The sequence below is a fragment of the Salvelinus fontinalis genome, chromosome 3 (genome assembly GCF_029448725.1).
Source record: "Salvelinus fontinalis isolate EN_2023a chromosome 3, ASM2944872v1, whole genome shotgun sequence".
NCBI classification, from domain to species: domain Eukaryota; kingdom Metazoa; phylum Chordata; class Actinopteri; order Salmoniformes; family Salmonidae; genus Salvelinus; species Salvelinus fontinalis.
This window is the reverse complement of record NC_074667.1, coordinates 10,730,507-10,758,442: the sequence shown is the minus strand read 5'-3', so window position 1 is coordinate 10,758,442 and position 27,936 is coordinate 10,730,507. Positions and strand designations below refer to the sequence as shown.

Sequence of the window (27,936 nt, the reverse complement as noted above, 5' to 3'; positions counted from 1 at the left end):
TAGGCCTTTGATATTAACTTAGGGGATACGGGTGTCCTTTGTTTTATACATTACTGAATATTTTGGGAGACCATGTGATTAGACATCTCATATTATAAAACCAAGGTAGAGAACTTTCCTTTTCCTCCCTATACAAGTGTACAGAGACAGAATTAAAGGAGTGAATTCAGCTGAATGCATAGGATACCTGGCTTCAAATATGTTTTCAGTTAATGTTGTTTGTAATTGAGGATTACTGACAATGACATCTTCATGTCACCCTCCCCCAGTCAACTCAGTTATTACAGTGTTTCTGTCGAAGGTTGGCATTTATTGTCACGAATCTTGCCCTGGAGGCAGCTCTGCAGAGTGGTCACTATAGCTGTCACAGCCACAAAATCATACAATTGGATTTTTAACCTAACCTTAACCACACCGATAACCCTAATGCAGTGTTATTCAAACTTTTTCAGCGAGGACACCATTTTTTCCACCAGAATTTCTGGGGATTACATTTTTTACAATAATTTCTCTTGACCCCACCCCAATTTTCACATCAACAAATAACCTTCAATTCATAAAATTTTCAACACTTATCAAAATGAAAAGAAACTAATAAATACATTTCCTCAACATTTTATTTTTCTAATTATCTTTCTCAAAAACGTGTGTATGTTGTGCCATACAATAATCTGCCCTCTTAATTTTTTTCTCCATAAAAAAAAAAGATATTGCAAAAAATATTAATTGGCGAACCCACATATCCAATTTGTACTTTGCAGCTGGCAGAATTCGTTCAGTTCTGCCTCCAGAGCAAGATTCATGACAATAAACGTCAACCTTCTTTTCTGTCTTGCCTTTACAGAACCAAAAGCTCTACTGTGATTACCATCTATTTTATACGCTTGCGGTCCCAAGTTCATATGAGGACTCCATAATTATGTGTGTTGTTTGTATCTTGATATGGGTAGATAGAGAGTATATACACTGTGTACAAAACATTAAGAACACATTAAGAAGGTATCGAAAGTGTTCCACAGGGATGCTGGTCCATGTTGACTCCAATGCTTCCCACAGTTGTGTAAAGCTGGCTGGATATCCTTTGGGTGTTGGATCATTCTTGATACACATAGGAAACTTGAGCATGAAAACCCCAGCAGCATTGCAGTTCTTGACACACTCAAACCGGTGTGTCTGGTACCTACTACCATAACCTGTTCAAAGGCACATAAATATTTTGTTTTGCCCAGTCACCCTATGAGTGGCACACATACAAATCAATCAAATCAAATCAAATTTATTTATATAGCCCTTCTTACATCAGCTGATATCTCAAAGTGCTGTACAGAAACCCAGCCTAAAACCCCAAACAGCAAGCAATGCAGGTGTAGAAGCACGGTGGCTAGGAAAAACTCCCTAGAAAGGCCAAAAGCTAGGAAGAAACCTAGAGAGGAACCAGGCTATGAGGGGTGGCCAGTCCTCTTCTGGCTGTGCCGGGTGGAGATTATAACAGAACACGGCCAAGATGTTCAAATGTTCATAAATGACCAGCATGGTCAAATAATAATAATCACAGTAGTTGTCGAGGGTGCAGCAAGTCAGCACCTCAGGAGTAAATGTCAGTTGGCTTTTCATAGCCGATCATTAAGAGAATCTCTACCGCTCCTGCTGTCTCGAGAGAGTTGAAAACAGCAGGTCTGGGACAGGTAGCACGTCCGGTGAACAGGTCAGGGTTCCATAGCCGCAGGCAGAACAGTTGAAACTGGAGCAGATACACAATCCATGTCTCAAGGCTTAAACATCCTTCTTTAAATCCATCTCCTCCCCGTCATCTTCACCGATTGAAGTGACATCAATAAAGGATCATAGCTTTAACCTTGATTCACCTGGTCAGTCGGTCATGGAAAGAGCAGGTGTTCTTAATGTTTTGTATACTGTAAGCGATAGGCTTTCATATACACAATTCAATGCTCTATACAGCAAGACATAGTTTTCTAATGAATGACTAAACAAAACTGGCTGCAGACTTCAATGAAGTATAGTAGGATGTAATATTGGATAAAATGTTTTAGAAAGTAAATCCTCTTATGTATAGGTTTTGGCCAGTGATTCATCAGGACTACAGGTGTTTCCGGTAAACTATCTCTGCCTCACACACCTGAACTTTGTCTTTACAGTAATCTTATAGTAAGTCCTCTTAACATAACTTTTCACAGCAGTGTCCCTCTGGCAGTTTCACCCTTCAGGGAAGAGGGAAGTTGAGGTGGTGTGAGCTTTTTCTTTACTTGAGAATGGCAAAAGCCCTGTGTTCTCCAATGAACCTAACACCATTTAGACTCTCTGAAAGGAAGTGACACCGCAAATAAATTCATTTCAAGCCTCTCACAGTTCCTGATTTCCCAGTTCAATAGTCAACTCCGGTTTCTGTACACACACACACACACACACACACACACACACACACACACACACACACACACACACACAGTCTTGCTCACTTACATATTAACTAGATTAAACTTTGTGTCACCGCCCCACCTCTATTTGGCAGGACTGTAGTACAGTTGTCATGCTCGTTTATAACTGGTATTGTGTGGTATTAAGCACTCAAATGAAGAGTGACAACCGTATTTAGCAATAGTACAGGGCCTTGTGTATTCGTGCAAAATTATCTCTATCAGGAGATCATGTCAAATTGAAAAAGCATCCTCATCTTGTCTGCTCCTGTGCCTCTCCAAGGAAATCAGTAGTGCTTAGGTGCCAGCTGCATCGAGATGTTTGGGTTATCCATGTTGTTCAGGTGCCAAAAAGATGCATAAGATTTAACGCTGTCACATTTTGCATACTAATCGGAGTTGGACAGACCGGAAGCCGTATGAGATTGGTGAGCTCTGAGTAACCACAACAACCACCGTTACCATGGTGTCCTCCACTATCTGCTAATGCAGTGGACCCCATCTAACATACACTAACACGATGAAAGACGAGGAACGCGCATGGGAGGCAGAACCCTTGCTGCTTGCCTCTAGATACAAGGCAGACTCAAAACACAAAAGAATGACTACAGGCTGGTAAAATTGGGTTAGCTGGAAAGTCAATTTCTTTAAATCGCCTGTCGTAAACATGGACCGATGCCATAATTACTAAAACTCAGTCTGACTTATTTATAACTGGTAATTGAATGTCTCTGAGTCCCAAATGGCACCCTATTCCCTACACAGTTCACTACTTTTGACCAGAGCCCTATGGGCCTAGTCAAATGTAGTGCACTATATTTGAAATAGGATGTCATTTGGGAGGCACCCAGGGATTTAAGCGGGGAGTCTGCAGTCATGGTTTCGTCAGCGAGCACTTTCAAGCCTAAACCATCACACGCCCCTGCGCTAGTCCTTAGTCAAAGCCCACTCATTATTAAAGTGTTACAAAACAAATCCATTTTGAACTCTGGTGAACGTCCAAATAAAACCAACATTGAGTTCTAGATGTTACAGTATGACCTGTAGCTGTCTGTTGTCTAATCCACATCCAGTTTAATGCAATTGTCAAATGGGACCTCCAGGTCACATGTAAGGCTGACACCTCCAGACTGAGGCGTTGGGCTAGGGTGCTGGGTTTCTCTTCAGGTTACGGAGTTGCCGATGACTGGATTTCAAATCTGACTTTGGTTACTCAGTTGACGACGAGAGGGTGTGAATGTACACCAGAAGACTAGTGGGTTATAGGGACTACAGATCAGCTCAGCTCACGGCAGATGAGTAAACCACAAAATCTTCCCGACCTATTGGTCTCATCACCGTCCCTCCCGGGTGGCGCAGTGGTCTAGGGCACTGCATCGCAGTGCTAGCTGCGCCACCAGAGTCTCTGGGTTCGCGCCCAGGCTGGGTTGGGTTCGCGCCCAGGCTGTCGCAGCCGGCCACAACCGGGAGGTCCGTGGGGCGGCGCACAATTGGCATAGCGTCGTCCGGGTTAGGGAGGGTTTGGCCGGTAGGGATATCCTTGTCTCAGTATGTAAAAATGTAATAAAATGTATGCACTCTACTGTAAGTCGCTCTGGATAAGAGCGTCTGCTAAATGACTATTAAAAAAAAAATGTAAAAAAATGTCCCTTGTGACCACAATCATCATGTCAACACAACCGCATTAAAGTTGCTCCAAGATAAGGCCTGAAATCGTCCTATCACTTTACAAGGAGGGTGTGTCCTTATGTGGGTGTATCTGTCCTCTCAGACCCAGTCAGCTCCCTGTCAATGGTGGTGTCACGCAAAGGGTGTGTATGAATCAACTTCCCCCACTTCATCAAAGCCTCGAGTGTCATTCTCTTCCCTGCCAGGAAGCCAGCCACCCCTCCTCACTTCAGAGGCAAAAGTGCCAGTCCGTGCAAGTCGGCTTGGTTGTCAAACAGTAATGCTATAGCTACCGTACAGATTTTGAACAGGAAGAATCGAGGAGAAAAAGATACTGAGGAGACCTATGGTTCTTGGAATGCGGACAACACAGAAAGAAGTGTGGGGGTCCTTTAACTTTGGTTTATTCATTACAAAGACAACATGAAAAGCAGGCTTTGATACATTTTGTTACAGTTTAATAAAACATTTTAACACCTGATCCAAAGTGTGGGTTGATATCCCATTCTGCAAATGGGGGTAACAAGATGACATTTCATTAGAGCTGGGCGATATGGACAAATCACGATAAATTGACTGAATTTTTACGATAATGACAAACTGAACAATGAATTGATAACATGAATGTGCACCAGTTACTTATTTTGTATTACCCTTAAAGACTACTACTTTGAATGTTGTAGCTATCAATTATCCAGTTAGAAATAGCGTATATTAGCAGACTTACTGATTTTTTAAAACTACGCATTCCTCTAGTAAAGGCTACTTATCGTTATTATCAATATCAGTAAAATGTTGGAGATAAATATCGGTTCGGTCAGTATCAACCATTTTTGGTTTATCGTCCCAGCTCTAACCTTTATTGTACAAATTCATCTTTACGACATCACTATGGATGAATAAATGTTTGTTTTCTCTTTTATGATCACTGACAGTTCAAAGGACCAGATACTCTCCATCATTTTGCTTTTCAACAATCAAAAGTCTTTCTAATCAATACAAAATAAGTGAGACAAGAAAATAAGGATATTTAAGACATTAGGCCAATTGAGACAGCATGTGGGCGTCCAGGAGGGTGCAACCATACAACATATTCAGATCATTATTTTGCATGTACAACAGACAGGCTTGTCTATCATGTAGAAAAGCAAATCTTTTCAGTTCTATTTCTACTTGCAATATTGTGAATGTCTCACCTCACTGAACAGCCTACACCCCTGGTCTGTGCCCAGTACGGAAAGTTCAGGCCAGGTCAGGCAGCCGGAATGTTGAAGGGCTAGAAATAGTGTGGAAAGAAGCAGCTCCTTTGGGAACAACGATATCGTACAAGTTGTCTGCCCAACATTAAGCAAGGGGATGTTAGGTTTACTAGCCTTAAACTGAAAATATCAATGCGTCACTGTCTGGAATGGCAACAGGTATGTACAAAATGGACATTGCACTAATTGTAAATCAAGCATAACAGTACTGTATGTTCTGTACGTGAAAAGAAGTCTTCCAGCCACAAAACAGCAGGTTTTCTCTAGCAGTGATAGAACAATATCCCCTTTGTTAGACTCAACAGATAGGACTTACTGTAAGAAATGAGCTAGCCAGTGTGTACAGTAAATAAGGTATAAAGATACATCTATAATGCATAGTTTTCCTGTCTGCTACATGGCAGGCTAATGTTTTCTGTCCAAGTCATAGAATGAAAAGAAATGACAGGAAACCACTTATTGTTTTTACAGAACAGGGACGTTTCTCTCCTATTTCACACAGAAATGTAGACCCTAGCTGCGGTGTACGATGGCGTCGATGCTCTCCTGGATCTCTGCCATCTTCTTCAACACCTGGTTCACCTTCGCCTCGTCAAACTCCAGACACACAAAGTCTGAGTCCTGGAAGGAAAACGAGAACGGAGAAGAGGGAAAGGAAGGAGGGAAAGAAGGCAAAGGGAAAATAGGGAGAGTATATTAAGACCAAGACAACAGGGAGTAGAGCCTACTTCATGGATGATGGGTTGAGGGATGTAGCTCAACTGACGTGACATCAGAAACATTGTGATAACAGGACCCTTTACCCACATCAAGTCCTATTTTAAGGTCCAAGCTCTCAGCCACATAAAGCGGGAGCAAAGGTCAGATTAGGAAACTCCTATAAAACATCCACTGTATGACATCATAGAGCTGTAAGAACTAGACTTTGTTATGCAGTGGTGCTAAAGATGGGACCTGAGCTCTAAGCCAGTTTGACATCCGTTGAGCTTTTTAAAAAGCATATTTCAACACTGTGCTACAGGAAGAGGTGTGTTTGAAAATGGGGTCAGAAAGTTAACAGAAAAGATGGAGCCTAGAACCAGGATGTGGTCCATACACATTCAGTTAGGACCAAACACTTGTTCTTTCGCTTTCCAACGGACAACAAACTAAAAAGGACTAATGGAAATAAAAACAGTTAATTATTTTTTTATTTTTTTATAAAGGTTTATAAAGGAATGCTTATTCAAGAAAGTAATTTTTTTATGTGTTACCAAGAAACTAATACAGTGGACAACGATTTCAGAAGACTGTTGTAAGTGGTGCGTGCGGTAGATGACCTAGAGGTACAGCTAGTGTTAATTACTGACACAAATAAAAAGGCAACAGTTGGCCTAAATATAGCGACACTTTGCCTGTAGCACAGTCATTTGAATTTTCCCCATTTATAGCAGGGTCCCTAGAAACTCACTTTCATTCTCTCATGCCTCTGAGGCATTTCAAAAATAGCCTCCGATATCACTAGTGAGAATGTGACCTTTAACCAGCGTGCCATCAAAAGAGAGATGACGACGGGAACAGGGGATGAAGGACAAATGAGGGAAAAGGAGGAGAAGACCTCAAAAAAAACAACAGCTGACTGTCCAAGGACATCCATACCGCTTGAAGAGCTACTTTTGAGTCTTAACATGTTTTGTGGCATCATGTTTAACTCATAATGGTCACAGATATGATTAGAATATGGAAGCTGATCCCAGAACAGTGTAGTAAAGCCAGGAGAGCAACTATAGCACCTGCCTTTAAAGGAAAAATCCACCCCAAAAACTACATTTTGGTATGTTTCACTAGCCCATGGTTGATATAGTCCCAAAATGGATTGTATGTCAGCAATCAAGTTTTCAAAATTATAACTTGCATCATAACGGCTGTATTTCAGTATTTTGAAAGTTAAACGTCTTGAAAAGTTGATTGCTGGCATACTTGAGTCGGAATATATTTTCAAATGAGTTGCAGCGTACACAGACCATGTGCAGATCGTGTGATTGGCCGATCTACTCAATTTCTATGATATGTAGCGGCTTCATTACATGCCACTGAAAAATGAATGAATGTCCCTGGGTAGCCACAATAGGACACAAGACCTTCCATCTGTCCATGTCTTTGTTAGTCCGTTTGTTCCCGAGAGTGGACATCACTACACAGGGCCCCATCACCTCTCAAAGAATGGTTGCCTGGTTACCGCTGCCTTATTTCTTTCCCTCGTCATTTGTTTGTTTGAAGCACAGGGTTTGAAGCGTGTCTGTTGCCCGGGACGATTCAGTGTTCATTTCGGATGGCGAGAGAGAGAGGACCCTCTTGAAGTTGTCCGTCCACCTCGTATAGCTCAGCTTAATGGAATGCCACGTGCATTGTTCAACTGTCACTCAACTCTATAAAACAAACATTGTTGCTTAGTGAGTAGTACTTGATAGATCAAGTTAAGATACAGTTACTCTGTGTAATCTCCTTGCACAGACAAAGGACACAAAGCCCTGAACACCTATAATCATTTACTTTTATTAGGCTGCAAAACAGTTACTGTATAAGTGCTCCTCATTAGCCTTAAAACAGACTCCCGAGTGGTGCAGCGGTCTAACGCACTGCATCTCAGTGCAAGAGGCATCACTACAGTCCCTGGTTTGAATCCAGGCTGAATCACATCCGGCCATGATTGGGAGTCCCATGGGGTGGAGCACAATTGGCCCAGCATCGTCCGGGTTTGGTCTGGGTAGGCCGTCATTGTAAATAAGAATTTGTTCTTAACTGACTTGCCTAGTTAAATAAAAGGTTGAATAAAATAAATAAAAATATGGCCATTAATTGACTGTTTAGCCAACTTGTTTAGCCTACTAAATTGTCAACTAAGTACCATATGAGGCACACCTCAATCCTAATCTTCCTCTACTGACACTGAGGGGCAGTGTTTTTACAGCTAATGCCGGTTTGCCTGAGGCTGATGCCGTGCAGGTGTTCGTACACATGCATATACACACACTCATTCAAATAAACACATTCAAGAACACACACACATACATGGAATAGTGCCAGGCATGCACACAAACATATACAGTTGGCATTACTGTTATGATTGTAGTTGTCCTTGATGTCCTTTGTTTTTTAGTTGTTTTTTTTGCATTGTTGTTTGCTGTTTTCTTCTGTCTTTTTCTTTTTCCTCTTTAGTTCATTTTCTTGGTTGTTGGTGCATTGGGGGTGGGGAATTAAATGAATTGGGGGGGGGGGATCTTGGAGGGTTCGCGTTCATGTTTTTTTTGGCCTGGTGTGAGATCGGTCAATGTGCCCTTGAGCAGGGCATTGACCCTGGATGTGTGTGTCACTTTGAATGGGAGTCTGGTGGATGACTGGTGTGGTGTAGTTGTTGAGCGGCTTCACTGCAAGTATATTGTATGTTTCGGGATATTCAATAAAAAAAATAAAACCTTACTCTACTTTCAGGTGAAAAAAAGGTAGTAATTTCACCATAGTGACAGCAACTTAATTTATGAATAACTCCTTTCATACAACAGCACTGTAGAGACCTCAACTAAGTGGTGTCTTGTCTTCAAGGGCGTGCTGCTCTGCTAGCCTCATTCTCAGTACCAGGGGAGTGGCAGACTAGGAGATCTGAGGGAAATGGGAGCCCCAGCAGCAGGGGCGCCGTATGGGGAGGATGGGGGGGATAGTGGCGCCTGTGACTGAAAATTAGAAAATAGGTTAATATTTTTTTTAACATATCATTAATATAATATATTTTTTTACAATGTACTAATAAAACGTTTTTTTTTTCTTTTCGGCAAAAAGTAAACATCCAGAGAGCCTCCGTATTGCACAACCCCCCCCCCCCCCCCCTATATTTACATCTAATGGTTCCGTCCTGCCCCCAAACCGAGTGAGGAGTGCCCGGTGGAGCATCAGGTATTAGTTTCATAAAGAAAAATCAGGCTTCCAAAAACAAAAGGAAAGAAAGGGCGACAGTATGTCACCCAACTTTTAACAAAGGAAGGTTGGTGTAGTCCGTGAGTGGTGGGAATTAACCTGCAAGCTTAGTCCATAGCCTACCTTTTGCTCCCCTAACATTAGTTACTTAATATCTAAACAGAAAATTCTGAGTGTTTACATTTCGCTCCTCTTTCAGTCGACATTTAATCAATGCAGGCAAACTTTTAGCAAGTTATTCATACTAAATCAGTTGTCCCAGCCCCAGGCTCAACAGATGCAGCATCAGGCTCAACAGGCCTGTCAAACCCATCCCCCCAAAACCAGCCCTACTCCCAACTGAAGAAGGAGGTGAGCAGCATTGTGTTGAATGACAATGTCAGTTGGCATAATTGCAGGTAATGCTAGGCATTGAGGACAGGAATGTTATTCTCCAGTCAGGAAAAATCTCACTTGACACAGAGGCAGCCAAAATCAGAGCCTTAAAAAGGAAGAGATCCAGGCTCTAACATAAACTGCTCAAAAAAATAAAGGGAACACTTAAACAACACAATGTAACTCCAAGTCAATCACACTTCTGTGAAATCAAACTGTCCACTTAGAAAGCAACACTGATTGACAATAAATTTCACATGCTGTTGTGCAAATGGAATAGACAAAAGGTGGAAATTATAGGCAACTAGCAAGACACCCCCCAAAACAGGAGTGATTCTGCAGGTGGTGACCACAGACCACTTCTCAGTTCCTAAGCTTCCTGGCTGATGTTTTGGTCACTTTTGAATGCTGGCGGTGCTCTCACTCTAGTGGTAGCATGAAACGGAGTCTACAACCCACACAAGTGGCTCAGGTAGTGCAGTTCATCCAGGATGGCACATCAATGCGAACTGTGGCAAAAAGGTTTGCTGTGTCTGTCAGCGTAGTGTCCAGAGCATGCAGGCGCTACCAGGAGACAGGCCAGTAGATCAGGAGACGTGGAGGAGGCCGTAGGAGGGCAACAACCCAGCAGCAGGACCGGTACCTCCACCTTAGTGCAAGGAGGTGCACTGCCAGAGCCCTGCAAAATGACCTCCAGCAGGCCACCTCCCAAGCCTCCTCCCTAAGTTTGCCTTACTCACCGCTTTAGTACACTCTGCCAACCCTGATGTCCTTGCCGTTTCCGAATCCTGGCTTAGGAAGGCCACCAAAAATTCTGAGATTTCCATACCCAACTATAACACTTTCCGTCAAGATAGAACTGCCAAAGGGGGAGGAGTTGCAATCTACTGCAGAGATAGCCTGCAAAGTTCTGTCATACTTTCCAGGTCTATGCCCAAACAGTTCGAACTTCTAATTTTAAAAATTAATCTCTCCAGAAATAAGTCTCTCACTGTTGCCGCTGCTACCGACCCCCCTCAGCTCCCAGCTGTGCCCTGGACACCATCTGTGAATTGAATGCTTCAGAGTTTGTTCTGTTAGGTGACCTAAACTGGGATATGCTTAACACCCCGGCAGTCCTACAATCTAAGCTTGATGCCCTCAATCTCACTCAAATCATCAAGGAACCAAGGAACCCACCAGGTACAACCCTAAATCCGTAAACATGGGCACCCTAATAGACATTATCCTGACCAACTTGCCCTCCAAATACACCTCTGCTGTCTTCAATCAAGATCTCAGCGATCACTGCCTCATTGCCTGTATCCGCCACGGGTCCGCGGCCAAACGACCACCCCTCATCACTGTCAAACGCTCCCTAAAACACTTCTGCGAGCAGGCCTTTCTAATCGACCTGGCCCGGGTACCCTGGAAGGATATTGACCTCATCCCGTCAGTTGAGGATGCCTGGTCATTCTTTAAAAGTTACTTCCTCACCATATTAGACAAGCATGCTCCGTTCAAAAAAATGCAGAACCAAGAACAGATATAGCCCTTGGTTCACTCCAGACCTGACTGCCCTCGACCAGCACAAAAACATCCTGTGGCGAACTGCAATAGCATCGAAGAGCCCCCGCGATATGCAACTGTTCAGGGAAGTCAGGAACCAATACACGCAGTCAGTCAGGAAAGCAAAGGCCAGCTTTTTCAAGCAGAAATTTGCATCCTGTAGCTCTAACTCCAAAAAGTTCTGGGATACTGTAAAGTCCATGGAAAACAAGAGCACCTCCTCCCAGCTGCCCACTTCACTGAGGCTAGGTAACACGGTCACCACTGATAAGTCCGTGATAATCGAAAACTTCAACAAACATTTCTCAATGGCTGGCCATGCCTTCCTCCTGGCGACTCCAACCTTGACCAACAACCCCGCCCCCCCCCGCTGCTACTCGCCCAAGCCTCCCCAGCTTCTCCTTTACCCATATCCAGATAGCAGATGTTCTGAAAGAGCTGGAAAACCTGGACCCATACAAATCAGCTGGGCTTGACAATCTGGACCCCCAATTTCTGAAACTGTCCGCCGCCATTGTCGCACCCCCTATTACCAGCCTGTTCAACCTCTCCTTCGTATCATCTGAGATCCCCAAGGATTGGAAAGCTGCTGCGGTCATCCCCCTCTTCAAAGGGGGAGACACCCTGGACCCAAACTGTTACAGACCTATATCCATCCTGCCCTGCCTATCTAAGGTCTTCGAAAGCCAAGTCAACAAACAGATCACTGACCATCTCGAATCCCACCGTACCTTCTCCGCTGTGCAATCCGGTTTCCGAGCCGGTCACGGGTGCACCTCAGCCACGCTCAAGGTACTAAACCATGTCATAACCGCCATCGATAAAAGACATTACTGTGCAGCCGTCTTCATCGACCTGGCCAAGGCTTTCGACTCTGTCAATCACCATATTCTTATCGGCAGACTCAGTAGCCTCGGTTTTTCTAATGACTGCCTTGCCTGGTTCACCAACTACTTTGCAGACAGAGTTCAGTGTGTCAAATCGGAGGGCATGTTGTCCGGTCCTCTGGCAGTCTCTATGGGGGTACCACAGGGTTCAATTCTCGGGCCGACTCTTTTCTCTGTATACATCAATGATGTTGCTCTTGCTGCGGGCGATTCCCTGATCCACCTCTACGCAGACGACACCATTCTGTATACTTCCGGCCCTTCCTTGGACACTGTGCTATCTAACCTCCAAACGAGCTTCAATGCCATACAACACTCCTTCCGTGGCCTCCAACTGCTCTTAAACGCTAGTAAAACCAAATGCATGCTTTTCAACCGTTCGCTGCCTGCACCCGCACGCCCGACTAGCATCACCACCCTGGACGGTTCCGACCTAGAATATGTGGACATCTATAAATACCTAGGTGTATGGCTAGACTGTAAACTCTCCTTCCAGACTCATATCAAACATCTCCAATCCAAAATCAAATCTAGAGTCGGCTTTCTATTCCGCAACAAAGCCTCCTTCACTCACGCCGCCAAACTTACCCTAGTAAAACTGACTATCCTACCGATCCTCGACTTCGGCGATGTCATATACAAAATAGCTTCCAATACTCTACTCAGAAAACTGGATGCAGTTTATCACAGTGCCATCCGTTTTGTTACTAAAGCACCTTATACGACCCACCACTGCGACCTGTATGCCCTAGTCGGCTGGCCCTCGCTACATGTTCGTCGTCAGACCCACTGGCTCCAGGTCATCTACAAGGCTATGCTAGGTAAAGTGCCGCCTTATCTCAGTTCACTGGTCACGATGGCTACACCCACCCGTAGCACGTGCTCCAGCAGGTGTATCTCACTGATCATCCCTAAAGCCAAAACCTCATTTGGACGCCTTTCCTTCCAGTTCTCTGCTGCCTGCGACTGGAACGAATTGCAAAAATCTCTGAAGTTGAAGACTTTTATCTCCCTCAACAACTTTAAAAATCTGCTATCCGAGCAGCTAACCGATCGCTGCAGCTGTACATAGTCCATCTGTAAACTACCCACCCAATTTACCTACCTCACCCCCCATACTGCTTTTATTTATTTACTTTTCTGCTCTTTTGCACACCAGTATCTCTTCTTGCACATGATCATCTGATGATTTATCACTCCAGTGTTAATCTGCTAAATTGTAATTACTCGATTTATTGCCTACCTCATGCCTTTTGCACACATTGTATATAGATTCTCTTTTTTCTACCATGTTATTGACTGTTTATTGTTTACTCCATGTGTAACTCTGTGTTGTTGTCTGTTCACACTGCTATGCTTTATCTTGGCCAGGTCGCAGTTGCAAATGAGAACTTGTTCTCAACTAGCCTACCTGGTTAAATAAAGGTGAAATAAAAAATAAAAAATGTGAAATTTATTGTCAATCAGTGTTGCTTCCTAAGTGGACAGTTTGATTTCACGGAAGTGTGATTGACTTGGAGTTACATTGTGTTGTTTAAGTGTTCCCTTTATTTTTTTGAGCAGTTTATATATTTACATATTTTATTTTATTTAACTAGGCAATTCAGTTAAGAACAAATTCTTATTTGCAAGTCAGTTAAGAACACATTTTTATTTACAATGAGGGCAGAACGACAGATTTTTACCTTGTCAGCTCAGGGATTTGATCTAGCAACCTTTCGGTTACTGGCCCAACGCTCTAGGCTACCTGCCGTCCCTTAAGATGATGGGAGTTTCTCCTGTCTAAGGCAACAGTGATTGCTATGCAAATGGCTGTTGCACCTTAATTTAGCAAGAAACACAGCCGCCAGAGGAAAAGGAAGAGATTCCATGATGAGACCTCTCAAGAAGAGACAGCTCAGGACAGTGCAGCAATGGTGTTTCAGAACACAGTTTTTTTACTGCCATGGACGTCATCATAAGTGACTTAGACACTAGGTTCCACACCACTGCAAAAATTGTAGAATAATTTTCTGCTGTTCTGAAGGTTGGGCAGATTAGTGAGGATAAAGTCCCTTCTGTGTGCCAACCACTGATCATGAAGTATTCAGAGATCTTACACCTGAGTTTCAAAATGAAGTAAGACACCTGAACGCTGTATATGCTGCCACTTTCCCCCCTAACTTGTCCCGTCTTGGTCTCTTGAATGCAATTTGTAAGATGCAGCTGCAAAGCATTTTTGGAGAAGTGTGCATTGCTTTACGTATATTTTGCACACCGCCTGTGACTGTTGCTGGTGGCAAGAGAGCTTTCAGTAAGCTAAAACTGATTTTTATTTGAACTATTTGAGGTCCACTATGTCCCAGGACAGGCTTTGCAGTCTTGCCATGCTGTCCATTGAAAGTCTGTTAGCTAGAGAGCTGGACTTCAAAGACTTGATCGGTGACTTTGCTAGCAAGAAGGCTCAGCACTGGGCTCTTGGTGAGTAAGGCTGAGCAAGGTAAAGTGATAACTGTTAAATGGCATGGCTATGGATATTGGATCACTACACACATAATGCCCACAGGCTGAGAACAAGATATCTCAAAGTAATGGCTGGATTGCCATAAAAATTTGTTGTGCACAATCAAGACCCCAAGTGGAAGAAACCTATTGATTTGGTGACCATGACCTTTCCTCTAGCGACACCATCAGGCCTTTTCATTTCCATTTTGTTTTCCATTTCCACTTTTACAGCTGCTTATTTTCTAGTTGGTATGTATACTTAGTTCAAAAATCTGCTGCTGATTTTATTATTTTGTTTGTTATATAATTCTATAGATAATGTTAATGTTAATTGAAGAGGTTAATGTATATTTAAGTTATATTTATTTTAAGTCATTCATTAATGTTAAAATAATTTTCCATTCAATAAACTTACCATTAAAATTACATTTAGACTGTAAAAGATGGCCTTCAGCACATTTCTTATAGAGGGTATCAGTCTTGCATCAAATAGTGAATTCCACTGTATGCAGAATGTTGCATGCATGTCTGCACAGTGTTATATTTTCACAGCTCACTGTCAGTAAATATTGGACTACAAGAGAGTTGCAAGGCTGCAAAGGTATAATTATTTAAATCTTTGAGTGGGTTGATTGGGTTGTGGAGGTGTGTGGTTACAGCAGGGTTGGTGTGGCCTGTGGTGGTGGGGCCCAATGTGATATCTTTTCATGGGGCCCAAAAGCCCTGCCCAGCAGTGCCATTGGCAATGAAGCAGGCCAGCCCCAACTGCCTCAGACACCGGAGCGACTGCTGACACCAGTTGCACCGGCAACCGATCACCTGTACACGTTCTCAATGGGCTTGACCCCACAGTAACCCACATCCACACAGTGCCACATGCCCGTTCGGGCTGGACATGACAAAACACAGGTAACCAGGGGTGTATATTCATTAGTGCACAACGTAGCAAATGTTTTGCAACAAAAACAAGCATTTCTTATTGGAAAAAATCAGGTAGGTCCTGTTTGGTAACTAGTGAAGATATTACTGATACTGTATGTTGAATGATAAGTGTTTATCCTGTTTGGTTAAGTAAACTACCGTTCAAAAGTTTGGGGTCACTTAGAAATGTTCTTGTTTATGAAAGAAAACAACAAAAAAAGTCCATTAAAATAACATCAAATTGATCAGAAATACAGTGTAGACATTTATTGTTGTAAATGACTATTGCCGCTGTAAATGGCTGATTTTTTAAATGGAATATCTACATAGGCGTACAGAGGCCAATTATTAGCAACCATCACTCCTGTGTTCCAATGGCACGTTGTGTTAGCTAATCCAAGTTTATAATTTTAAAAAGGCTAATTGATCATTAGAAAACCCTTTCGCAATTATGTTAGCACAGCTGAAAATGGTTGTGCTGATTAAAGAAACAAAACTGTCCTTCTTTAGACTAGTTGAGTATCTGGAGCATCAGCATTTGTGGGTTCGATTACAGGCTCAAAATGGCTAGAAACAAGAACTTTCTTCTGAAACTTGTCAGTCTATTCTTGTTCTGAGAAATGAAGGCTAGTCCATGCGAGGCCCCGGTGCACAACTGAGCAAGAGGACAAATACATTAGAGTGTCTAGTTTGAAAAACAGACACATGACAAGTCCTCACCTGGCAGCTTCATTAAATAGTACCCACAAAACACCAGTCTCAACGTCAACCGTGAAGAGACGACTCCAGGATGCTGGCCTTCTAGGTAGAGTTCCTCTGTCCAGTGTCTGTTATTTTGCCCATCTTAATCTTTTCTTTTTATTGGCCAGTCAGATATGGCTTTTTCTTTGCAACTCCGCCTAGAAGGCCAGCATCCCGGAGTCGCCTCTTCACTGTTTTTTAATTTCACCTTTATTTAACCAGGTAGGCAGTTGAGAACAAGTTCTCATTTACAACTGCGACCTGGCCAAGATAAAGCAAAGCAGTGCGACAAAAACAGATTTACAAACAAACGTACAGTCAATAAAACAATAGAAAAATCTATGACAGTGTGTGCAAATGTAGAATAGTAGGGGGGGTAAGGAAATAAATAGATAATTACAATTTAGCATTAACACTGGAGTGATAGATGTGCAGATGATGTGCAAGTAGAGATACTGGGGTGCAAAAAAGCAAAGAGGATACATAACAATATGGGGATGAGGTAGTTGGGTGTGCTATTTACAGATTGGCTGTGTACAGGTACAGTGATCGGTAAGCTGCTCTGACAGCTGATGCTTGAAGTTAGTGAGGGAGATATAAGACTCCAGCTCTAGTGATTTTTGCAATTCATTCCAGTCATTGGCAGCAGAGAACTGGAAGGAAAGGCGGCCAAAGAAGTGTTGGCTTTGGGGATGACCAGTGAAATATACCTGCTGGAGCGCATGCTACGGGTGGGTGATGCTATGGTGACCAGTGAGCTGAGATAAGGCGGGGCTTTACATATCAAAGACTTCTAGATGACCTGGAGCCAGTGGGTTTGGTGACGAATATGTAGTGAGGGCCAGCCAACGAGAGCATACAGATCGCAGTGGTGGGTTGTATATGGGGCTTTGGTGACAAAACGGATGGCACTGTGATAGACTACATCCAGTTTGCTGAGTAGAGTGTTGGGGGCTATTTTGTAAAATGACATCGCCGAAGTCAAGGATCAGTAGGATAGTCAGTTTTACGAGCGTATGTTTGGCAGCATGAGTGAAGGAGGCTTTGTTGCGAAATAGGAGGCCGATTCTAGATTCGATTTTGGAATGGAGATGCTTAATGTGAGTCTGGAAGGAGAGTTTACAGTCTAACCAGACACCTAGGTATTTGTAGTTGTCCACATATTCTAAGTCAGAACTGTCCAGAGTAGTGATGCTAGTCGGGCGGGCGGGTGCGGGCAGCAATCGGTTGAAGAGCATGCATTTAGTTTTACTTGCATTTAAGAGCAGTTGTTGGCCACGGAAGGAGTGTTGTAAGGCATTGAAGTGTGTTTGGAGGTTTGTTAACACAGTGTCCAAAGAAGGGACAGATGTATACAGAATGGTGTCGTCTGCGTAGAGGTGGATCAGAGAATCACCAGCAGCAAGAGGGACATCATTGATATATACAGAGAAAAGAGTCGGCCCGAGAATTGAACCCTGTGGCACCCCCATAGAGACTGCCAGAGGTCTGGACAACAGGCCATTCGATTTGAGACACTGAACTCTGAGAAGTAGTTGGTCAACCAGGCGAGGCAGTCATTTGAGAAATCAAGGCTATTGAGTCTGCCGATAAGAATGCGTGATTGACAGAGTCGAAAGCCTTGGCCAGGTCGATGAAGACGGCTGCACAGTACGGTATTTTATCAATGGCGGTTATGATATCGTTTAGGACCTTGATCGTGGCTGAGGTGTGCCCATGACCAGCTCGGAAACCAGGTTGCATAGTGGAGAAGGTACGGTGGGATTCGAAATGGTTGGTGATCTGTTTGTTAACTTGGCTTTCAAAGATTTTAGAAAGCCAGGGCAGGATGGATAAAGGTCTATAACAGTTTGGGTCTAGAGTGTCTCCCCCTTTGAAGAGGGGGATGTCCACGACAGCTTTCCAATCTTTGGGGATCTCAGACGATACGAACGAGAGGTTAAACAGGCTAGTAATAGAGGTTCTAACAATTTCGGTGGATAATTTTAGAAACAGAGGGTCCAGATTGTCTAGCCCAGCTGATTTGTAGGGATCCAGATTTTGCAGCTCTTCCAGAATATCAGCTGTCTGGACTTGGGTGAAGGAGAAGCAGGGGGGGGGACTTGGGCAAGTTGCTGCAGGGGGTTGTGAGCTGTTGGCCGGGGTAGGTTCTTATTGAAACGATCGATTATCATAGATTATCGGTGGTGACAGTGTTTCCTAGCCTCAGTGCAGTGGGCAGCTGGGAGGAGGTGCTCTTATTGTCCATGGACTTTACAGTGTCCCAAAACCTTTTGGAATTAGTGCTACAGGATGCAAATTTCTGTTTGAAAAAGCTAGCCTTAGCTTTCCTAACTGACTGAATATATTGGTTCCTGACAAGTTGCATATTGCGGGGGCTATTCGATGCTAATGCAGAACGCAACAGGATGTTTTTGTGCTGGTCAAGGGCAGTCAAGTCTGGGGTGAACCAAGGGCTGTATCTGTTCTTAGTTCTACTTAGTTCTGAGGTCAATATCCTTCCAGGATACCCGGGCCAGGTCGATTAGAAAGGCCGGCTCACTGAAGTGTTTTAGGGAGCGTGTGACAGTTATGAGGGGTGGTCATTTGACCGCGGACCCATTGTGCACGCAGTCAATGATCTCTGAGATCCTGGTTGAAGACAGCAGAGGTGCATTTAGAGGGCAAGTTGGTCAGGATAATGTCTAAGAGGGTGCCCATGGTTACAGATTTAGGGTTGTACCTGGTAGGTGCCTTAATAATTTGTGTGAGATTGAGGGCATCTAGCTTAGATCCCAGTTTAGGTCATGTAACAGTACGAACTCTGAAGATATGTGAATTGATTGCCCCCCCCCCCATCTATGGTGTCCAGGACACAGCTGGTGGCTGAAGGGGGTCTATAACACGTGGCAACGGTTTAGAGAATTTTTTAAAAGTGGAAGCTCGAATTGTTTGGGCACAGACCTGGATAGTATGACATAACTCTGCAAGCTAACTCCACCTCTTTTGGCTGTTCTATTTTTTTGGAAACTGTTATAGTTAGGGATGGAAATGTCAGGATCTTTGTTGGCCTTACTAAGCCATGATTCAGACACGGCTATGACATCAGGGTTGGCGGAGTGTTCTAAAGCAGTGAATAAAACAAACTTAGGGAGGAGGCTTCTAATGTTAACATGCATGAAACAAAGTCTTTTACGGTTACAGAAGTCAACAAATGAAAGTGCCTGGGGAATGGGAGTGGTGCTGGAGGCTACAGGGCCTGGGTTAACCTCTACATCACCAGAGGAACAGAGGAGGAGTAGGATAAGGGTATGGCTAAAGGCTATAAGAACTGGTTGTGTAGTGCGTTCGGAACAGAGAGTAAAAGGAGCAGATTTCTGGGTGAGGCAGAATAGTTTCAAGGCATAATGTACAGACAAGGGTATGGTAGGATGTGAGTACAGTGGAGGTAAACCTAAGCATTGAGTGACGATGAGAGGTTTTGTCTCTAGAGGCACCAGTTAAGCCAGGGGAGGTCACTGCATGTGTGGGGGGCTGAACAAAAGGTCTATCTAAGGCATATTGGGCAGGGCTAGGGGCTCTACAGTGAAATAAGATAATCACTAACCAAAACAGCAATAGACAAGGCATATTGACATTAGGGAGTGGTATGTGTAGCCAAGTGATCATAGGGTCCAATGAGTAGTACTAGATGAGTCAGGGAGCCAATTCCGTAGTCGCTGCTACGCTATGCGAGCTGGAGACACGGGGCTAGCAGATGGGCTTCCGGCAAAGTCGCAATGGAAGAGTGTCGTGGAGAATCGTCTCAGAAATATAACACTCTTACAAGAACTTGTGGATTCAATAGAGACTTTAATACAAAGTAGCAAAGCCGAGCCCTTCCATGGAAAAATACTAAATTCTCATATCACAGAGTCCTGTCTTTATAGGATTCTGTCTTTGCATAACATATAGAGTCCCCTCCCTCTATATAAAAATAGCTTCCCTTGACTTTTCTCTATGATTATCTTTTCAGCTCATATATCTGCTTATATCTGCTTTTGGTTAGGTTATATTGATGACAGTACCCTCTTCATGTCCTAAAATAATCTATGCATTGCATGCTTATGTTTTACGTGTTAGTCATCAGTTATCTTGCTTCCATCTTTCTTTCTGTATCCTGCTGACCATAGTGTCCAGCTGTCATAAATATACGTGTGGTCTTGGTTAATGTACTCTTTCAAAAATAGAGTATAGCCTGGGTGTCATATGGCCTGGGTGTCATCTTCTCTTAATGTGCATGTCCTTGCTACTTCAGCCTAGCAACTAAACCGATCTATATTCAATGCTGAGTTCTCCTTAATGGTTTTCTTCAACAAGAGCCTGTTGAAACCACCTCGGACGGTTACGTCGGTAAACCAGCCGTGATGGATCGGCGGGGCTCCGTGACGGCAGTTAAGGGTCCAAGCTAATTGGCAAAAGCGGTATTGTAGCCCAAGAATTGGCTGGTGGACCTCTTTGGCTAGCCAGGAGATGGGCCTAGCTCAAGGCTAGCTCCAGGCTAACTGGCGCTTGCTTCGGGACAGAGACGTTAGCCAGGAATAGCCAGTCATTTACAACATGAACAATGTCTACACTGTATTTCTGATCAATTGGATGTTATTTCAATGGACAAAAATGTGCTCATCTTGCAAAAACAAGGACATTTCTAAGTAACCCCAAACTTTTGAACGATAGTGTATGGGCTGTTAAGCTAGCCATGTGCGGAGGGAAAATGCATTGAGAATGAACTACGTTGCAGACCATCGATGCACTCAGTGTTTTTAAGTTCTCTTTGAGGGAGCATTAACAGTATGCATGTGTTTATGTCTTGCCTACACACTGTTAACAGCACAAACTGAATGATATGCTTTATAGGCCTACACAGCATACCTGGCACAATTAACCGAGACAATGGTTTGCTAAACACTGACAGGCAACTTTAAAATCTGTAATACAAAAGGACTCATAGAAGACACTGAATACAAACTGTCATTTTAGACACACTACAGGTCAACCGGCAGACAACTGTAGTCCTATCCAATCTATCTCCCATCCCCATTGTGTGCATAACCAATAACCACCAACCACTCCTTAGGTCTGAATACAGTAGTTTCACAAGTTGGGCTGCGTCTCAAGGTCATGGCAATCTATTCTCTATATAGTGCACTATTTTTGAGTTCCATAGGCTCTGATCAAAAGTAGTGCACTATTTAGGGAATATAGGGCCATTTGGGATGCACACAGAGTTAGAATGCTGACTCACTGTTGCTACACCCATTCCTCTCTTTAGTATTGGAGACACCTATGAGTCTACCGGATCCGTCATCATATATTAGAGAACTCATTTAATACACTCAAAGGGCCACGCTCAGGATCGTGCGGCACGCTAATGCATTTATTTACTGGAAAAACAATAATATATGAGATAATAAGAGTGCTAGCCAAAACAGAGCCGGGGCCTATCGTGAGATATGATACCCCAACCTGGTCTCAGAGCATTTCTTATTATTCTGTATGTAAATCTGACACTCCATTTTGTATGATATGTTACGTATTCATTTGTGGGTATCCATTACCCACTTCGTATGATATGTTACAAATTACAATTCGTATTATGTTACAAATTTGCAAAACATATGACATGTTACGAATTCTAGAAAGGTGGCTAACATTAGCTAGCTGGCTCACGTTAGCTAGGCTAGGGGTTAGGGTTAAGTTTAGGAGTTGGGTTAAAGGGTAGGGTAAGGGTTAATGTTAGGTTTAGGGGAAGGGTTAGCTAACATGCTAAGTAGTTGCAAAGTATCAAGTAGTTGAAAAGTTGCTAATTAGCTAAAATTGTCCATGATGAGATTCGAACTCACAACCTTTGACTTGCTAGACGTTCACCTTCTACGCCCATCCTACTTTCGTTTTTGCCTTCAGGAACCTTCGGTCTTATGTATCCATACTAATTTGAGTGGGACGGATTTACATTTACTATGTTACATCTAGTCTATGAGACCAGGCTGGATACCCTGGGAATACAAGTGTGCTTCCGTTACTGTTATTGAGAGACAACAAAACGGAAGAATGATGGGAAAGAAAACAAGCGGCAATGTTTTTATTTAAGATTTCACTGTGCAGTCCTCTGAGAAATCACCTGTGTGGAGAGAATAATTGGTCATGCCTTCTATGTTCGCCAATGATTGACATGTAGTTAAACACATTGACATGTAGGAACAGTTAAGCCAGCATCCTGAGAAAATAGGACAGGGAGACGGTGTAATAAGCAATCATCCTCCTCTACTTTCCATGTCTTGACTCTCCACCCTCCAATTAAAAGACACTTAATATCACATGCCAGCTCTCATCTATAGTCAGGAATTGGTATGCCTCATACCTATCATATTTCTTCACTTGGCACACACCTTCCCTTTTGACAAAAACAATTTGGTCATAAGGATTCAGTCAACATTCTTTCTGCCTGACGGCTGATATTGTTAGTGCATTATGTCTTTGACTTCACAAGTTAATGGAGGTTGGGTTCGGTCGCTGCTGGTAAAAGCTTGTCTTGTAAATCAAACATCAACTGGGAGCTCCTCTCTCGATTCCACGGATCACTGGTGCAAAACACAGTCTGTCAAATGTAATGCACTTACAGTAGGAGAACTAAGGCTTAGGCTGTCATCCGGATGAAAAGTCAAGACCAACATCTGGATGGGCTTAGTTAATGGTGTTCAGTAGGACAAAACGTTTTACAACGGGAGAAACAAATGTGTGTTCTTATTGGACAAGATCCTGTAGCACCTCCATTTTGAAATGTTTCATAACGTTTCGTGCCTACAGAACAGGAACATGTGCTATATGAAATGTAAAGATGTGGAAACTACACCCTCATACAGCACAAAGAGACGGTTTAGCACTGGAGCTCTGAGAATTCAATAGAATGTACAGCATGTACTGTGGTCATCCTCAAAGGGGAGAGCACAGCCATCAGTGGTGCTATTTACTTAGCTTCCCTCAGCTAAGTAAATAGATCCATTGAACAACTACTTTAGGGGATTTCCCCCAAAACCAACAGAATTACTTTACTATTTCACAGCACCTGATAAACTGTCAGTTGCAGAGAATAGTATGTGTAGGTAGGATATAGGCTTTTTTTTAACCACAATCACTGGGCAAATGATAAAGGGAAAGGCGGATACCTAGTCAGTTGTACAACTGAATGTACAACTTCCGCATTTAACCCAACCCCTCTGAATCAGAGATGTCCGGAGGGCTGCCTATCGACATCCACGTCTTCGGCGCCTGGGGAACAGTGGGTTGACTGCTTTGCTCAAGGGCAGAATGACAGATTTGTACCCTGTCAGCTCAGGGATTCGACCCAGCAATCTTTTGGTTACTGACCCAATTACAAAGTGTTACAGAACCAAATTGGCCTCCTTATCAGAAAACCTATACTGCATAATTCAGACTCATGCTACTGTTAGTTTTATAGGTGAGGGGTGACTAACCTGTAGAAAAATTGCATGTGACCTTGTTAATCTTACTCTACACAGACTACCAATGGTCTGTACACGCACTGGAATTCTTGGTTAAAGTTCTCGCGAATGAAAAAGAGTCTCCCACTGGCAAATCAAAATGTCAACAGACCACTTCTGTTCACCCTAGTACAAATTGTTTTCATCGGCTTTGAATCTGCTTTAGTATCCATGAAAAGGCTCAATGGTTGTGGTTACAGCAAGGAAGTGATGGGGTCAGATTGGAACATGTTTTTGATCCCAGATAAAAGCTGAAGCTCCATTGGGAACGGAGCAGACTCCACCCAGCCCATTATTAGGCTATCCAAGTTTATTGAAATAAGTGGGAGCGGATGCTATGCTCCATTTTAGCTCAAGTCTACAGGGAGCTACCGATTCAGAGTAAATAGGCCTATGTGTTGAAGGAAAGTGGGCCACTCCGGTCCATTTGAAGATGAGACATGCAAAAGAAACAGGAAGCCATTTGAAATGTCTTGATTGTATTCTGTATGGTTCATATACATTTTGCTGTTAAATTAGGTCATTTCTGTGCAATATTTCTGGGGGATCCCTTTTGGCTCTAGAGCACCCTCACAAGCAAAGGTTCTGTATAGCCTTTTCAAGCAGTTGACTCTGGAGCAGGGGTGGGCAATTCCAGTCCCTGAGGGCCTGATTAGTGACAGTTTTGCCCCAGCTAACACACCTGACTCCAATAATCACCTAATCATGATCTTCAGTTTAGAAAGCAATGTGTTTAATCAGCTGTGTTTGCTAGGGATGGAGAAAAAGTGACAGCAATCAGGCCCTCGAGGACTGGAGTTGCCCACCCCGCTCTAGAGAATCACGGCTATAGACGCATTAGCATTAGCGGGACAAACTAGCCCACCAATCAACCAACCATAGAATGGATGTAGCTCAGTCATGTAGATAAGATGTCGTCCTATAGCTGGAATAGACTGTTTGGTGCTTTGGCCGTTGGTGATTAAGATGAGGAAAGGGGCGGGGCAAGCTGATCCCAGACCTGTAACCTCCGTGGTGGTTGCTTTAGCTGGGGTCTGTCAGTTGACTTGGAGTCTGTCCCAAATGGCACCCTATTCCCTTTGGTCAAAAGTAATGCCCTATAGGGAAAAGGATGGCATTTGGGCCGCACACCTCAAAATACTTTCCCCCTCTCAGATACGGAATATCCACGTGGACATCATGGCCGCGGCGTCCATAGCGACTTTACAAACCAAACAAGGGAAAATATTTTTCCATCTGATCTATGACCAAACCAAAGCCAATCAACATTTAGCATCATTCTATATATAGCTTATAGATACATAGGTTATAGATGGGATAAAGAAATAGGCCTAAGTCATTTAAACCCTTCAAGTCATAGAGATTAAATGAAATGAAAGCCCACAGCATCCTAACCTAAAGCATTTAGAATGATCTTGATATGGGAGTATGAGCCTATTGGCCAGTTACATTTACTGGCTAGAAAAGGACGTTTATTGGTAGGGATGATGCAGATTATCATACTTGTTTATAATGCACTGTGTTGTAATCAATCATGGATATAATAATAATAATAATAATAATCAACTAAATATAGCGAGTGTGGTGGTTGGAAAACAAATCTGTAGTAGGAGCAAAAAAAGCTCTAAAAACCTAATGTACTTTTCTTTTACGAATTGATACAATAATCATATTCCCTGGGACTGATGTGCCTACACTGCAATGTAGTCTCACTTACTATAGTACTAGGCCCCCTCGTTTTCACATTCTAACAGTGTTTACCTTACATTGGGGCAATTCCACAGTAACAGAGTGATGCTGAGACTCATTTTTCACACACAAACCGTCATTCTTTATGGTTTGTTTAACTTTGCAATCATTGGTTTTTGTTTGACATACATTTTAAAGCGAAAAATCAGATTCTCAGCATCACTGTTACCAGGGAATTGCCCAATGTCTTCTGGCAGGTGACGTCACCCCTACACAACGCTCGTCTGTCAACCGAACAGCAGGCAATATTGTTGCATTGTCCATCTGGCGTAAGACAATGCTTTTGGCACCTATAAGTGTGAAACTTTTTGTTTCCTGGAACTCTCCCTGCTACTAATACCAAGACGAGAAGATACTAGTGTCATCAGCTAATTCCAGACTAAAAGGATTGAAGCTAGAGCTCTCCACAACAATGCTGGCCAATAACATGATAGAGGCAGGGGAAAAACTTTTTTAAAAAGGCACACACAGGGCCAGGCTTTTGGGATGACCAAAATGAACACCACTTTTGCAACAAAAAAAATTATAGCGTGCCATTAAAAAGTCATACCAGCATTCTTAGATGTATTGGGAGATATGGGGTTACAGTGATACTATCGAAATTCCAGTATAGTCCCCAACCCTCAACTATAGATGCATCCCAAATGGCACTCCATTTCCTATATAGTGCACTACTTTCGACCAGGGCTCATAGGGCCAAAAGTAGTGTGCTAAATAGGGTATAGGGTGTCATTTGGAACACACAATTATGTTAGGTTGAGGACTAACAGGTGAGAGGCAGACTAGTACTGTATATGTAGCGCTGGTATATCAGACACAACAATTTGGAACTATGATCATGTAATAAATATACTGCTAAAGCAGGAAAGAGGAAGGTGAGTACAAAGTCACTGATGTGTTCTGAATGACATGTGCTCTTCAGCTTCCTCAGTTTGCATATTCCTACATTATATTGACATTACATTTCTTAGAGGTTCAACTATGCATGACCCGGTGGCCCGGGCGGGTGGCAATTTCACTTTAAGACTAATTAGATGGTTTAAAATCAAAATGTGCAAACTCCACCCACCTGGGGCACATTATGGAACAAGTCCAGATGAGAAAGCCTGTTGATTTCCATAATGTACTATGTCTGAAAGCACAACTGGGGAATCAAAACTTAACACTGGTCTAATTGTAGGCAGCCATGTAATGTGCTTGTACATTACATTGCCAGTGTGACTGGCCAGTGTGACTGGTATTTTAAAGAGTGGGCTTCTTGCGCCCCCCTCCCTTCCTCTTCCCACTCCCCTTTCCCCTCTCACCTCTCCAGTCCTGCCCAGTTCCAGCTCCACCAGGGCCACGGGAATGTTAGCGCCCCCCCCTCTGCTGGCTGAGGTCTGGAGGTCCACCCTCCAGGTGAGGCCCTTCAGGCCGGGCTCCCAGCGGCTCTGGCCCAGCAGGCTCTCCCTCACCCGGGCCCGGTGGCTCTTCCAGAACCGGGAGAGGGCGGCTGCCTGCTCGGCGCTCACACCCCCCGTGCCCTGCTTCCTGGTCTGGGCAGTCAGGAAGGCTTCCAGCTGGGCCTGATCCATGTTAGCAGTGGCGATAGACTGAGAGGGGGAGAAGAAAATAAGCAAAGATTTGTTAGTCTAACAAAGAGGTTGACGTTTTTCTAGTTGTATTATCTTGGCCTGGACAAGATAGAAATGTAGACAATGTCATCTCCACATCAAGGACATTGGAAGGGAAACTTGACATGTGTTTACACAGGTGTTCTAGTGCTGCCATCTAGTGACAGGAAACCACTGTTGTCAACATGAATGAATCCACACACCCTATCCTAGCAACTTATTTACAAGGCCATTTGTACAGTATAGTACAAAATGAATTAACTGATTGAGCTGAAAGCTTTGTTTTGGTAAGATTGTACAGACAGCTAAAGAAAGACAATAGAGAAACTGGTTTCAAGCATATGGGCTGCAGAACGAGGTTGAGCATTTGAAACATGTATCTATTTGCTACCTATAGCCTATCCCGATAATAATGTCGCTTGTCAATCAACACGAGAGGAATCAGGTGAGAATAGCCTCAAAATGCAGAAGTTGACAGTACCTTTAAAAGACCTTTCATCTTTTCATGCATCGCGCGAAACTCCTCCTCCGTTAAGTCTGGATAAAGTTCATTTTTCAAAAGTTCCTCTGTTATTTCAGCATTATTATAATACACTATTTGTGCTATTCCATTCAGTAAACCGTTCAAAGATTTCGACGTTTCAACATCCGCCATGTTGCAGCCCCACATGTCACGTGACTCCTGTTGTGCGTATGCCCGCTCATTAGTTGTTTTTCTTACCATACTCACGCACATCAATCGCTGATTAGCCTACATATCCAAGAAAACCCATACACACACACAC

At 43.3% G+C, this 27,936-nt stretch overlaps 1 protein-coding gene across 1 annotated transcript; it reads right to left on the bottom strand.

Annotated features, from left to right (window-relative positions):
• Positions 1 to 4,490: 4,490 nt before the first annotated feature.
• LOC129838506 (COMM domain-containing protein 1-like) lies at positions 4,491 to 27,890 on the bottom strand. The gene is made up of 3 exons (XM_055905514.1): positions 27,633 to 27,890; positions 26,843 to 27,130; positions 4,491 to 5,983 (listed from the first exon to the last, which is right to left on the bottom strand). Exons 1-3 carry the CDS (start codon positions 27,885 to 27,887, stop codon positions 5,876 to 5,878), a joined length of 651 nt encoding a protein of 216 aa, XP_055761489.1. The 5' UTR covers positions 27,888 to 27,890; the 3' UTR covers positions 4,491 to 5,875.
• Between the last annotated feature and the right edge of the window lie 46 nt (positions 27,891 to 27,936).